We start from the raw sequence: 16,759 nt of genomic DNA on the forward strand, positions 1-16,759 counted from the left end.
ATACAATGAGTGTAATCTGCTTACGGTTAGACAGTTGTATATTTTGCATTGTGTACTGTATAAGCATAAAACTACAGAATATGATCCTAAAGTTGAAACAAGAAGAAGGAGATACATAGTAGCTAAAATACCACAAACTAGAACATATTTTGCACGAAGACAATTCTATGTAATATCAGCCCAATTATATAACAAAATTAACAGAGTAAATAATATATATAGAAAATTGTATAAGGAATGTAAGTTTGTGATTACTGGATGGCTTAAAACGAAAAGTTATGAACAGACTGAGGCTTTACTATAGTATAAGGATAAATGTATATTAACATAAATATAAAATATAGTTTACCTTAGTATACGAATCTAACACTTTTTCAAATGCACATTATATATTTTTTTAATTACCTTACTCGTACTTTACAAGGTTATTTTGCTTTTATGAAAGAGCGGAGTCTCCTGGCACAGGCTTGCACGCTTAAAAGGAGACTCCAATCATATTTCTTGTGTCATGTGCTTTAAGAAATAAACGATTTTGTATTTGTATTTGTATTTGTATTTGTACTGAGATTAACTCAAAACTTCCCGCTAAGCATTGGTTTCATGTAAAAGGCATTGAAAATCCCGCAGATATTATATCTCGCCCTGTAACGCCTAAAGCTCTAGTCAACAATCAATTTTGGTTTAATGGTCCCAATTGGCTAAGCCTTAGTTGTTCTGATTGGCCATTGAAACCTTTTACGATTAATCCTAATGGTTGTTTAGGAAATTTAGAGACTAAAACAATAAGTTTAGTCGTTCAAAGTCCTGAAGATATTCAGACTTCTCATCCAATTGAAATTATGGCTGAAAGAATTTCAAACTGGTTGAAATTATTACGCTCGGTTGTTTATATGTTACGTTTTATACAAAAATTAAAATCTCAACAACCTATTTCTGTACAAGATTTAGAATTTTCTGAACTTTATATAATCCGCTTTGTTCAAAATAAGCATTTCTCTAAAGAAATTACCGCTTTGCGAAATGGGAAATTATCTGATAGTTCTCTACTCAAGTTAAACCCTTTCATCGACAAGGAAGGCCTTCTAAGAGTCGGTGGGAGATTATCAAACTCTGAACTCGATTTCGGTCAAAAGCATCCCATTTTATTACCTTCTAAAAATTTAATAACTCAATTGATTATTGATTATTATCACGTAACTAACCTTCATACAGGACCTTCACTATTACTCGCTCTTATAAGACAAAAGTTTTGGATACTATCCGCCAGAAACTTAATTCGTCAACGCGTACATAAATGCAATATTTGTTTCAAACTTAAACCGAAATTCACTTACCCTCGCATGGGAGATTTACCTACCTTTCGCATTTCAAAAGTTAAGTGTTTCGTTAATACTGCTGTAGATTATTTAGGCCCCTTTTTTATTACACATATTCGACGCCGTGGAATCAAAAGCCACAAGGCATATGTTTGTCTATTTGTGTGTCTCGCCACCAAGGCGTTACATTTAGAATTAGTTTCTGATCTCAGTTCAGAATTGTTTGTCGACGCTTTCAAACGCTTTATAAGTAGAAGAGGTCCGGTTTCTATGATCTATAGCGATGGCGGAACCAACTTTATCGGCGCTAAACGAAAACTTAGTGAAATTTATGATTTATTACAGTCCACAGCTCACCAAAATTATATCAGTAATTATTTATTGACAACTAAAATTCAATTTAAACATAGCCCGCCGTACGGTCCTCATTTTAACGGTCTAAGTGAGGCTAATGTTAAGAGTGTTAAAACTCATATACTCAAAACTGTAGGCTCTCAGATCTTAACTTACGAAGAGTTCACAACTGTCTTAGTTCAAATAGAGGGTTTGCTGAACAGTAGACCCCTTTGTGTGCTAGGTACTGAACCTGAAGCAACTGCTCTCACTCCAAATCATTTTTTAAATGTTACTCCTATAAAATTTCTTCCCGCTGAAAATTACCTTGAATCGCCTGATAATCGCTTATCACGTTATCAATTGTTATGTAAACTCACGCATGATTTCTGGCGCCGTTGGAGCCAGGAATATCTCACTTCCCTTCAACAAAGAGAAAAATGGACTAAGTCCTCAGAAAATATAAAACTGGGGACTGTAGTCATACTCAAAGACAATAATACGCATCCTCATTGTTGGCCCCTGGGAGTCATTACAGATGTTTACCCGGGTAAAGACAATATAGTTCGAACCGTCAAGGTTCGCACTTCTTCTGGGAGTTATATACGTCCAGTAATCCGGGTTTGCCCATTGCCTACTCAGTAAATATTATTTCCTAGATTTATATATTTTAGGTTGTAAGTTTTAATTTTTTTTGTTATTACTTACGTATCTACTAAAAAAACTTGCAATTGTATTCATTCCTAGTTCCTGTATGTTGTTTCATGTAATATAGAGGAAACCTCTAGGCCGGCAGACTTGTCTTCGCCAATTATTTATTTTTTAATATATTTTTTATAAACGCAACACTACATACACGCACTCTTTCACGCACGCACTCAATCCTATTCCTGTCCCACTCTCACTCCTTTCACAAATGTCAAAATAATTTAAAAAAAAAACGTTCTAATTTCGTCTCCGCGCGCAACTGCACCGCTCTCTGCATCGGTTGTGAATATTCGCAAAATTCATCAAAGACGCTAAAACTTTATTAATTACGCACCCCGGGGTTAGTTTGTGAAGTGCAGTGATTTGTGTTTCCCAAAAACTACCCTTTGGATCGTGGAAGATACCGGCGCTGGACGAGAGCTCGAGTTACGGATCAAAGGTACTCCTTGTCCATATCCTTCCGCGACACCAGTCAGTTTGTCATCAAAAAAGACTCCGAGATCCTTAATCATATTCTTTCGGCAAAGTGTTTATCCTTCCAGCTGGTAGCAGAAATCAATTTTGTTGTGTTTGTTGGTTAAAGAGATAACACAACATTTTTCTATGTTCAAGAACATTTTGTTGACTCTGCACCAACTTACAATTTCATCAAGATCCCGCTGAAGCAGCTTACAGTCCTGGATGTTGTTAACGTTATGGAAGATTTTAAGATCATCCGCATACAGTAAGCAATGACAAGAGAGCCTATCAACCAGATCGTTGATGAAGATTAGGAAGAACAGTGGGCCCAAGTGGGAACCTTGAGGGACACCTGAAGTAATATCAATGGGGTTTGAGACATATCGTTTAACAGCCACAAGTTGGCTTCTGTTGGCAAGATACGATTTAACCCATCTTAGCACTGAGCCATGGATACCAAACCTTGCAATTTTTTGGCATAACAAATTATGGTCAACCTTGTCAAAAGCCTTGCTATAATCCGTATATATACTATCCACTTGTCCCCCCCTATCAAAAACCTCACAAAGATAATGTTTATATTCTAATAAATTACTAATAGTAGATTTGTGTTTAATAAAACCATGCTGTTTATCTGAAAGCAAAGGTTTTACTTGATGGTAAATACGATCATACACAACAGATTCAAATATTTTAGTCGGTTGGGATAGGATACTAATCTGCCTATAATTCTTGCAATCAGAAAGTTCTCCAGATTTATGAATTGGAATTACATGCGCATTTTTCCAATATGACGGAAACACGCCAAGCTGCAATGAAATATCAAACAATAAAGAAAGTGGTAGACCACCTCCTGCCTGGTACGAGTGAGGAACTCCGAGACACTTATTGGAGATCCTTTTAAAATAGTTTTCTTATTCCACACAGTGGTTCTGGCATCTATTGATTTAAATCGGACAAGAACTGGTCTTGCACGATCCGGCTTAGTATTTCCTAAGCGGTGACATACCTTGATATGACTACTTACATCAGTGAAACCGAATTAATCAGAAAGAATGCTACTCAGTGTATGTGTGATATTTTCATCAGAGTCCTCCTGTATGCCATTAAACAGCAAAATCTTCCTACGAGCCCTCATCTCAATTGAGTCAATTCTGCTGCTCAAATTATGGATCTGCTGTTGTAGCAGAAGGAAGATTGAATGCACAATATTCTTGAAATCGGAGTACTCTTCCTGCAACTGACTAACCTCCGCTGCAGGAGTGATGGTGAGCCGCTTCTCAAAATTGGCCATGCGATCAGCCAGTGACTTCTCCAATAATATGCATAAAATTTTAAATGGCCTAAAGTATTTTTTTCTCGAATACTTATTACCGTCATATTATAATCGAAAGGTTTTTTTTTCATTTACTTATTATTTAAACCCCTAAATTATTATCCAAAAAGTGCAAAATAACGGCGCGAAATTCAAGATAGCAAAACGCGCCACCATTGGTCGAACAAAATGTGACGTCATGCGGCACAACATTGAATTTATCGGTATCGAAGCTCCTATTGTGTAGTGAGAAAAATAAATATTTAAAGCTGTTTTCTTGTGCTGATTGTAGTGGAGTTTAGTTTAGATTAGTAGTAAATGTAGAACGATGACTGAAGCTGGTTTTGTCAAAGCACAATCGGACAATCTACCGAAAATAGATGCATTTATGATGACATCATATTTTGCATCAAATCCCGATTTTACGAGCGCAGAAATCAGAGGAGTGAAAGCTGCAAGGTAATTATTATGTTACATAAAATATTTTAGCCCATAACATGGATTTTTATTAATAAATGCATACAGCAGTTCACTTATAATACACCAAAACATAACCTATACATATCCAGTTGTCATTGCTCTGAAACTTATATTTAACCGAATTTTCTAATGTTTAATAGCTAATGCAAAACGTACTTTTTACTAATTCACACTATGCTGTACCTAAATAAAGTATACTTACGTTAAAATGATCTTCACAACAATATAAACGCGATTTAGGAGATACATTATCCCTTCTCATCACCTTACACCACAGTTTTCGTATATTCGTATCGTCTGGAATACGAAAAAACAATTTGTCTGGTGTTTTTCGAGTAGTATTTGTGCACTTTGGTACTATACAGTACTTATAAGATGCCTTTTTGGCTTCTTCCATGATTTTAAAGTTATCAATACTGTAAATAAGTACGAAGTAACTGAAAAGTTCACAGTAAATAAACACTGAGAGTGCCGCGTGACGTCACGCAAAGCGCGCGCAAAATGACGGCGTTTGAACTGCTCAAATAAATTCAAAGTTTTAAATTTCATTTTGAAAAATATCTAGACTTTTTTGAAGCTTAATTATATTTTTTTCTACATTACAATGAAGTAAAATATTGATTTATGACAAAAAAAAAAAAAAACATGAATATCCCCTATTGCTTCTGTGTCATCTGTATTTGCTCCAATTCAAAATTATTTGATGTCTCCATTATGATAAGTTGTGTTGTAATGTGGGAGTCCAGATAGGCAGGCTAGCGCAGAATTAATTATATGTACGGTCGCGTTCATAATTGCAGACATAGTTCGCAAAACATTATAGCTTGCAGTCACCACTATCACTCACACATTCACACAAATAACACAATAAACAACAAGCGGTGAAGCGTTGGGTAACGCGCCATCAAGAAGAGGGTAGTGTAAAAAGTCGACCGCGCAGCGGCCGTCGTCCGCTTATCAACACAGCGACACGCCACACAGCGGAGATCCATGGTGGAACACTATGAAAATAATGGCTTCATACCGACCAGAATATTTGCGGAACAGTTCGACACATCAGTGGTTACTGTTCGTCGAGTTTGCATCGTGAGGGACTACACCACAGACAGCCAGCAAGAAAGCCGTATTTATCCGAAATAAATAAGCAAAAACATTTAGAATTTGCTCGGCAGTATTTGGATTTTGACTGGAAAATAGCGATATTTACGGACGAAAAGTTCGTTTACGTCATCGCAACACGGTAGGCTTCATTTATGGCGAAGAAATGCAACTCGGTATGAAGAAAAAAATATTGTGCCAAATATGGAGTCTGGACGCATATCTGTAAATATGTGTGCTGCTGGACCTGGGGAACGGGTGTGGATAGCAGGACGCGCTACAGCTGCTCATTATGTGCAAGTGCTGGAAGAAACCATGTTACCAACTGTGCGGTGTATTTATCCGATTGATGATATGCCAACAATATCATTTGTGCAAGACAACGGCCCTGTGCATCGAGTCCATATAGTGCGTGAAAGGTTCTGCCAGTTTATATTAAAACTACTAATTACTTAGATAGTATTTTAAGGACAGCTTCAATATCTTTTCTTTATGAAAACGAATAATTGAGCTGTAACCTTAATAACAGGAGATAAGTAGATGATACAATTAGTGTTATATGCTGTATGTATAGCGTTATATAATGATCATTATGTAAACAAAACTATAGGTAAACTGTTTCAATAAAATTTACTAATTTTAATTATTGAATGTTTTATTTTGCTCCCTCTTGTTTAATATTTCTTGCTGATTTCCGTGTTTGAAGACACGGGTATCGTAATTCTTAGAATCAGTTAGTTAGTCAGTCAGTTACTTAGTTCAAATGGCACCTTGAAACATTAAAAATTGTCAGTAAAAATATTTTTTTATTTTTTAATAAACAAAAAAAATAGTAACTAGAACAAGCGAGTGTGAGCAAGCGAGATTATCTAATATATCTTAGATCTCACTTGCTCACTCGAAGTAATAAAATTGCTACCCAATAACTTTTAAAGGAACCACTACCTGTGTTAGGGTCGTGTGCAGACAAACTTTCAACCTTATTGAAATGACATAAGTCTGGCAGTCGCAGGCTTCCCTCTATAGGCAAATCTTATTCAAATAATGAGAGACGACGATATCTCGATCGACAATTATCGGGCCCAGTTCGGCCATCGTTGATTACCGTCTCTTTCTGTTTTGTTATGTTATATGTCATAGAATAATAAACTGTTTTACTTAGTAATCATTGGTATTAAAGACCGTATTCATTTGATGGCATATTTATTCTTTTTAAATATTCATATGTGTGTGTATCTAGTGGAACCACAGTGCACGCTATTTTAACCCGTAAGAATTTTAAAACTATGACTGCAGATATGAACGTGATCGTACATAAACTTAAAGTTATTGATTATATGTAAATGTCAAAATTATATATTGTTTATTATTTTTAATCTTTTTAATAAACGGAACAGCTGATTTTTAGGTCTGTTATCTGCAACTACCCACAGCAAAAAAAAATATACAATCATCTAAATAGATAAAGCAGTGAAGACCTTGTAATCCTGAGAGGACTGTATTCATAAGTCGCTGGAAAGTTGAAGGGGCGTTTTTAAAGCCGAAGGGCATGCGTGTAAATTCGAAGTGTCCCAATATACCGTTAGTAGTAACGCTGAAGCCAGTTTTGGCAGTGTCCTTGAGGTCTAATAATAATTGATGAAATCCGGAAACTAAATCTAAGGTACTGAAGTACTTAGAGTGACCTAGTTGATCAAGGATATCTGTTATAAGAGGAAGAGGGTAAACCTCTGAGACAGTGACGTCATTAAGACGACGGTACTCAATAACAATTCGCTATTTCTGTTTACCGGAAGCATCTAGCTTTTTGGGACAACCCAGACCGGGGCATTCCAAGTTGAAGTTGATGGACGAATTATATTTTGATCAAGCATTTTCTTTATTTGTTTCTCGACTTCATCTTTATGGACTTCAGGAAATCTATATGATTTTACATGAATAGGGGCATCCCCTGTATTTATAGAATGTTGAATTGTTCTAATAAAAGTTAGTGTTCACCATCAAGGTGAAATATGTCGGTGTAATTTGATATACAATTAAGTAGAGCTTTTTTCTCTTCAGGATTTAAATGTGAGCATCTTATTTGCTGTAAGACTTTTTGTGAGCGATTAATATTTAAATCATTAATTTGATGAATTAGCTCATTTTGTTTGTTATCACAATTAGACAATTGATGCTCAAACGGATATAATTTTACTTGAAAATTACTAAGTTCAATATTTGACTCAGTGGTATTCAAAACAGAGACGTTTACTCTATTATTAGATTTAATTTTTACTATACAATTAGCTAAAAATATACCGTTATTAATTTTTTGATCTAATATTAGGGCTTCACTTTTCCCTTTAAAATCCGAAAGATTCGAAATTGAACATTCTATGACCATTTCTGACCTTGCAGGAATAATGTAAGATGGTTTACTAAAATTAATAGGCAAAACATGACCTTGTAGTTTTAAAGTACTTGTTGAGTACTGAATATCAATTTTAAAATGTTGAATAAAATCGTTATCTATAATACCATAATATTGTAGGTTAATAGATTAAATACAATTTTGTTTTTAGGTGAAATTCAATATATATATATATATATTGTTAGGAAATTATAACACGGGCGATAACTGAGTAAGTAGAACTTTATTAAATCAATATTAATTCAACTATATGACAATATTTCGTGAGGAGCAAGTTCACAGTACGAAGTCTGACAAAGCAATAAATCTCGGGCGACTGCGCGGTCACTTCGTTAGCTCGCCACAGTAGCGCCCTCTTCGTAAATCGTCACCGTTGTATTTTTGACTTCCGGCTCGATGCAGTGGCGCCATCTTTTTCAATTTTTCGAAGTCAACAGCCGCCGGATATCACGATTGCCAACACGGCCATTCTGCGCGGTGCCTGTCCCAGGCGCCTCCCGAGTCTAGATTAAATGCTGAAACATAAGTATATATTAGACTGCGACACTTAATAAAGGTGTAAGGTAATGCGGTCATATTGTTGCTAATATCACACATAAATAATTGTTTCCACATTCGTTTATGTGTTAGAAAACTACTTGCACTTAAAGGGACTCTGCCGCACTTAAGAGACCAAGTTAGTCTTCCACCCTGCACAATAGAGCCACTTGCACTCAAAGGGATATATACCACACTTGAACGTACCAAGTTCACTCAAAATTGTGCCTATGTATGTAACTTCCAATATATTTACAACAATTCTTAATGTGTGACATAAATATAAGTTAAAGCATTTTATCTTGACTCGCAATTTACTTACGTGTACCTCTTTTTTTTTTATATTTAATAAACTTAATTATTATGCCTGATGATAGGGTAAACCGTATAGCTATTGCCCACTTAAGGACTTCAAACACTTTGGCTTCAAACAATAAAAAAAGTATTATAAGTTTCAACCATTTATTATTTTTTTCTTATGTCTAAATAAAATCTCCATCAAAGTGTTAACGGTTTTTAGTCAAAACTTACATGGCTTAGAAAATAATAAAACAAATTTAAAATTATCCAAAAATGTACAGTTATTGCCCATTGCTTACACTAATTGCCCACATCACAGCACAGTAATTGCCCAGTACCTTAAAATTATAAATTAGACTTTGAACTTTTGTCACTCCTTCTGATGTTCTTCAAAAATGCCTTCCACCAACCATCACCTAGCCTATTTTATAAAAACGAATTAGGGCGCGGGTTTTCTTCCAAAAACTTTTGCATGGAGTCTAAAATATCTTCTTTATTTCGAGGAAATCCTTTTCTAGCCGATATTATTATACAATCCTCCAAACGACTTTCTTCAGACAGTTAATATAAGTGACTAGCTGTGCTCGCAACTTCGTCCACGTGGAATAATTATTTTGGGCATTATTGAAGCCCTCAAGGATGAATAATTTTCCCCGTTTTTTTCACATTTTCTATTATTTCTTTGCTCCTTATAGTTACAGTGTGATATTATATAGCCTTAAGCCTTCCTCGATTAATGGTCTATTCAACGCAAAAAGAAATTTTCAATTCGAACCAGAAGTTCCTGAGATTAGCGTGTTCAAACAAACAAACAAACAAACTCTTCAGCTTTATAACATTAGTAAAGATGGTCCTGTAGCGATAGATTTAAAGCTTACTTAATTGAAGTTGAAGCGCAGTCAGAGTAAGAGAAAAGGGGAAGGGATATAAGAAAAATTGAAAGATTTTCATTACTTCTTAGGTTTCCGTACGTCTGAATACAAAAACGGAACCCTTATAGGATCACTCGTGTGTCTGTCCGTCCGTCGCTTACAGTCAATTATCTCCGAATCTATTAGACCGATTAAGTTGAAATTTGGTACACATATCAATTCCTGTGACCCAAACACAGAGATGTGACATGAGCAGATGAAATCTGTATACGGGGGGTCATTTTTGGGGGGGAATAGGAAAATTAAAAAAAAAAAAATCTGAAAACTGCATCGTGTGGCATATCAAATGAAAGGTCTTGTTGAGAAGATCTTAAATGTATTTTTTGTAATTTTAAAATAAATAGTTTCCAAGTTATTCAAGAAAATAGACGAAAATTGAACCCCCCCTACTGAACCTAAAATTTTGAAAAAAAATACAGAAATTAGTTTTCTCCTTATAGATTATAGGAAAACCTATAAGAAGTCCATGATATTAAAAAAAACATGGTAAATCACTCAATATTGTGCGTACCAACTTACATTTGCAGGTGGAATGTGTGGGAGAACATATTTTAGTTACCACAAACAAATTTGGGTCAGATTTAAAAAAACATGATAGGTAACATCGTACGGAACCCTCTTCACGCAAGTCCAACCCGCACTTGTCCCCTTTTTTAAGTGTATAGGAACAAACGGGCCAAAAAATACAATAAACTTGACTCTTGTCAAACAGACATTTTTAAATTTACTTGTCCGCCGAATTTATGGCGGGACGAAGGAGTTCCGTATGAGTTTTTATACATACGGTTGTCCGTTTGTTACTTACATATAATTTTATTTATTTATAGTATTTACAACTATTTAAATGTGATCCCTACAGTCCTAAACTGGTTTTACCTATGTCCCAGATTTTTAATATAGTAGAGGAGACTGGAGCTCGGAACACGTTATTTTTCAGCAATTTGCCTTGTAGACAAATTGTTAGAAGCATCTTAAAGAGCCTCGATAGCTTTCTGTAAATTTTCTTTGCTATATTGCACTTTTGGTGTCTTTGGCATACTGTAAATAAAACAATAACAGCCAATAAGATGTTGTGCATAGCGATTGGCTACCCGCACCCACGAAATAATGTTAACAATATTTGCTACATTGTCAATATTATTGCGTGCATTTGGCAAAAATATTGACAATATTACATAGTGAAAAAAATATTGACAACACCAATCAATATCACAATATTATTGCGCGTATGCAAACCATTAAGCTAATAAATGTGACGGCAACATTACTGACTTAATCAAAAAATTGCTGATAATGATTGCCCTGGGCAATAACTATAGATATTAACCATGGCAATCACTAAAATTATGGTGGGCAATAACTAAAAATATGCCGAAATACATATAGCGATTGCCCACCGTTAAAAAACCGTTGAATCTAGTCTGATTTCAAATATTTTCATTAAAAACATAACATAATACTTTTGATTTCGTCATAAACATACACCAATAATGAAATATCAAATAAAATGCAAAAAAAAATAACCTCTAAGCAAGTAATTCCTTAAGAAAATTGCTAAAAAGCTTACCTGTTTGAGTAACATGTTCACCCGCCTTGACAAAATCTACCATTAATGTTTTTTTTTCTTCAGTGTAAACACTTATCAATTTTAAAATCTACTTTTAATTGACCATAGAGTAACCTAGTAAATTATATTTGAAACAAGTGAGAACACAATCTTTGATTCAGATTTTTTTTCTAAAAACGGGCAATCACTGCCTGTGGGCAATAACTCTCTGGGTTACCCTATATTTTACTTGTACACATAATTATATTTAAATGATGTAAATAAATGATTTTGTTTTATTTATTTGTACTATTTTAATAAATTGTTCATTAGGTAAGATAGAAAAATAGTATATTACCTTGCCAACACGCATATCTATTATATACATATAATCACGTAATTATTCAGAATCATTCCAGTTATCTATTTTTATCCACGGCTTCATATTCTCAGCCGCTATCACGCCAGTATACTTTTTAAAGGATCTTTCACTGCCTTTAAGGTCCGTTACCTCATATCTGTCATTTCCCATGAGTTTTTTGACTTTGAATGGACCTTTGAAGACCGGTAACAGTTTGCGACTTTTACCATCATTGCTCTGACTTTGAATTTTGATAAGTACCAAGTCTCCCTCGGCATAAGTACGTGCATTTATTCGACCCCTATCAAATCTTTCTTTCTGTACCTTGGCATTGGCTTTTAAGTTAGCGTCTACTCTCTCTCTCGCAAGCTAGTCACATCGAAAATGTTCTCATCATCAAGTTGAGGAGCTAAACTATCACTGTCTGTGCGTAATCGGTATCCAAAAAATACCTCACTAGGGACGGCTTTTGTAATTTTATGAATTGTACTATTTAGACCTTGCTGTAACACCTTTATATACTGATCCCAGCCGTCTTCAGTTGTGTTAGCCCCAATAGCTTTTAAGGATTCTAAAATTGTCTTATTGAAACGCTCGACTTGACTTCTTATCAAAAGAATGTACCTGCGGGCAATTCAACAAGCCCGATATCAATGATTCTACCTTGCTTTCACCCACTCCCAGTGCCGGTAATTTGCTTGATACTTATTCCAACTCTGAACCCTGTATACCTCATTATAATTATAATACAGTGCTATTTTCAGACGGTATTGGTAGCAATATGGGTAAATATTTTTGTGATACCCTAAATCAGTCTTTTATAAATTACTGCATGCCAAATGCATCTTTTACCCAAATTATTGAGAGAATTAATAATGTAAATTTAAATAATAAATCCACCATAGTAATATTAATTGGTGATAGTTTTAAAATTGGCAGGAAAGATATAATTAACTGTTTTGAATCTTTGAATAAATTAAAAGTTAACCAAATAATTTTATGTGCTTTTCCATATATGAGTTGCCAGTCTCCAAAACTTAATAAAAACATTCACCTACTCAATAATTTTATGCATTCATTGACATGTCGTCACAGTGACAAATTTGTGTTTTTTGACATAAACAATTTCATAGGTGATTGTTTTAAGACCAATGATAGAATATTTCTATCCAGATACCATAAGAACAAAATTGCTACATTGGTAGCTAGTAATATTAATGTTTGGACGAGTTTACATTGTAAGCGAAATATTAATTATAAGTTGACTACAAAATTGCCAACTCTGTGTGATGGTAACTCTGTTGACTTGACAGTTAATTTAAACTGCACACTCAGACAACGGGAAACCCTCGAGGGTTAAGAATTATCCATCAAAATATACAAGGTCTTCCCGGCAAAGAATTAGAAGTACAACTAGTTTTAGAAGAATTAAATGTGGACATTTTATGTTTGACTGAGCATTGGCTCATGGAGGGGGAGATGATGTTCAGCCTAAACAATTATAATATTGTGAAAAAGTCTGCAACTAGAGTCAAACAGAAAGTCTGCAATTAGAGGTGGGTTTATGATATTTATCAAATGCGGTCTTCGCTGTAAAGAGCGAACAGACATAACCAGACTTTCGGTTGAGCGGTGTGCCGAAGTGACCTGTGCCGAGCTAGATCATCATATAATTGTTTGTGTGTACAGTCCCCCAAACAGTGAATTTAAACAATTTTTAAAAATAATGGATCAAGTGTTACATGTTACCTCAAAATGTAATAAAAAATTAATTATTTGTGGTGATTTTAACATTGACATTTTAGTTAAATCAACTGTAAGTATACAATTTATTAATTTGTTTAAATCTTATAATTTAGAGTATGTTTTTTTCGAACCAACCCGAATAACATCTACATCTGCCAAGTGTCTGGATAATTTTTTTGCAATAATCTTTATATACGGAAATCAATTATTCACAAATTGCCCTCGGATCACACCGGTCAATATGTTACCTTTGAGAAAGAGTCCTTAAACAATTTAAATAATGATAAAATTATGTGTAGACCTCTTTCTTCCAAAAACATAAGAAAATTTAAAATAAACATTGCAAATCAATTAAATACTTTAACATATTCTGGAAATAATCCTAATGAACATTATAACAATTTATTTAATATGATTTCTGCTGAATACTCAAAAAGGTTCAAGCAGAAACAAGTCAATATTCGTAATAGATTACAGTTCAGTGAATGGGCTACATTAGGTATTCACAAGAGTAGGAATAAGTTATATGACTTATATGCCCAGAAACAATACAATTTTGACCCCAGTTTTGTAGAATATGTCAAAAATTATTCAAAATTATTTAAAAAAGTTTGCAGGCAAGCCAAGTCTTTTCACATAAGTAGTAAAATAAACAACGCACCAAATAAAATTAAAGAAACATGGAACATTATTAATAAAGAATCTGGCAAAATCAAAGATAGAGACAGTATTAAACAAATATCATCCGGTAACAAAAGTATTTCTAAAACTCAGGACATAGTAAATGCTTTTGATAATTTCTTTGCAAAAATCCCTGTGGAGCTAACTTCTGACGTTGACTCTTATTATTTTTTTATTATTTATTTATTTATTACACAATAATCATAATGAAACTTAAAAACAATATTCCGCAAAACTGTTTTCACAGTTTGTCTGCGGTCAGTCTCATTTAAGCTACATACTTCTATAGAATTTGAGAAGAGTTTTTTTAATTGATGCGTTGGTCCCACATACAGATCTAATGTCTGCGGGCAAACTGTTCAATAAGTAGGGCAAGCGTTTTTTTAATGTTCTATCGCCATAGTAATTACTTACTCTGGGTACCTCCAGCTTGCCCGCAGTCACAGACCTAGTACTGTGACCATGACTAGTGACATTTAGCTTCTGATTGTTATGATTATTCAATATTATAAGATATTTATGCTTTACACTAGCTGGAAGAATCTTACATATTTTAAAAAGTAGATAATAATCTTTTTTAACTTTATTTTTAGTTTTACTATTGACCAGAAACTTTAGAAATCTAATTTGAATTTTTTCTATTTTATCTAAATTGGTTTTAAATGTAAGTCCATAACAATCAAGAGTATAGCTAATTATAGGTTCTACTAGTGATAAATATAAACATTTTAAGATATTCCTAGGAACTTTAAAACTTAAGTGATAAAATTTACTTAACAATATTCTTAATTTACTGCATATGTAATTGACATGTTGTGTCCAGGAAAAACGATCGTCTACAATAACTCCAAGGTAGGTTATATAATTTACACGTTCTATGGGTTCACAAGTACAGTATATATTTTTATTATGAATACAGGAATAAGAATGAGCTGTTATAGGCAATGCTGATGGTTGTTTGGAAAGATCAATATAGGGAGAGTGTATTAACATATATTTAGTTTTAGAGGTATTCAATAGAATTCCGTTGTCGTGCGACCACTCAACGACCGCGTCCACATCACATTGTACCAAAGATAGGAGTTCCGCCAGGTCAGCGCCGGCGAGCAGCATGCAGAGGTCATCCGCGAACATGTGCGCTGTGCAGTGCTGCAGTGCACCACACAGGCTGTTAACGTGCATTAGGTAGCTCACGGGACCACACCCCGAGCCCTGCGGTACCCCGCAGCGTACCGCCGTCATCGCGCTGAGCGCATCTCCAACCCTGACACGATATGAGCGCCCGGTTAGATAGTCGCGGAACCAGTCGTTAAGTGGCTTGTCGACTCCACATTCGCTCATAGCTTTCAAAAGGGTATCTGTATCGAGGGTGTCGAACGCTTTTTTATAATCAAAAAATACTGCAACAACAATTTTTTTATCTGCTAAATGTGAATTGATTTCATCTGTAAAAATGGACAATAATGAGCTAGTACTTTTACCCTTCTGAAAGCCATGTTGACAGTCATTTAAAATATTATTTTGTGATAAATAAGATCCGAGTTGAGTTGTTATGCTCTTTTCAATTATTTTGTCTATACTAGATAAAATAGCTATAAGTCTGTAATTTTTGTAGTCTTTACGATCTCCTTTTTTATGAATTGGTCTTACTATTGCCTCCTTTAATTTATCTGGGAATTTATGATATTTTACAGATAAGTTAATTAGTCTAGCTATAACGGGACTTACTCTTTCGGATATTAACTTCAGGTCACACATGCGTACGAGATCGCTTCCAGCTGATTTTTTCGCATCCATTTTATCTATAATACCTTTAACTATTTTTGCATCAACTGGTTGCCATCTCATACACCTGTCCGACTTATATACATAACTTGTTCGATTTAGCCATTTATATTTACAGTCATGTTTAATTGAGTCTATCTCTTTAGAAAAAGTTCTTGCAAACTCATTACATATATATTCAGTACCACCTTGGATCCTCATACTATTAACTATATTTGTATCTAAAGATTTTTTACTCTTCCCTAGCATACTATTTATTTTTTCCCAAATTTTCCTAATATTCTTGTTACAATCTATAATACACTGTTTATCATAATTATTCCTGGATTTAGCTATCGCCTTATGACATTTATTTCTATATTTGGTATAAATTAGTCTATTTATCATATTATTTGGTTCTTTGCTCCATATTTTAAACAGTCTATCTCTTTCTAATATCATCTTTTTTAATTTTTCTGTCACCCAGTTTTTATTTCTCATACTATTATTAATCACTATGTTCTTATAACATTGACTATATATGGTAGTAAAAGTTTCGCATAAAGCAGTGTACAATTTTATAGGGCAGTCAATTGTTAACAGGTGTTGAAAATCAGTAGCTAAAAGTTTTTCCCTGACTAGGCGGTTATCTAACACGCGGCGCGCAGCAGTGGAGGGACCCGCGGCGGCCGGCCCGCCTGCGTTATCTTTGCATTTTATCAATACAGTCACATAATAGTGATCCGATATTTTATGTTCAATTACCGCCG

General features: G+C 34.4%; 1 protein-coding gene across 1 annotated transcript; it reads right to left on the reverse strand.

Moving 5' to 3' along the window:
- Positions 1 to 2,223: 2,223 nt before the first annotated feature.
- LOC132904046 (uncharacterized) lies at positions 2,224 to 15,566 on the reverse strand. Its single transcript, XM_060953974.1, has 3 exons — positions 15,020 to 15,566; positions 2,999 to 3,168; positions 2,224 to 2,283 (listed from the first exon to the last, which is right to left on the reverse strand). Exons 1-3 carry the CDS (start codon positions 15,564 to 15,566, stop codon positions 2,224 to 2,226), a joined length of 777 nt encoding a protein of 258 aa, XP_060809957.1.
- Between the last annotated feature and the right edge of the window lie 1,193 nt (positions 15,567 to 16,759).

Source organism: Amyelois transitella, chromosome W (genome assembly GCF_032362555.1).
Source record: "Amyelois transitella isolate CPQ chromosome W, ilAmyTran1.1, whole genome shotgun sequence".
Lineage (NCBI taxonomy): Eukaryota > Metazoa > Arthropoda > Insecta > Lepidoptera > Pyralidae > Amyelois > Amyelois transitella.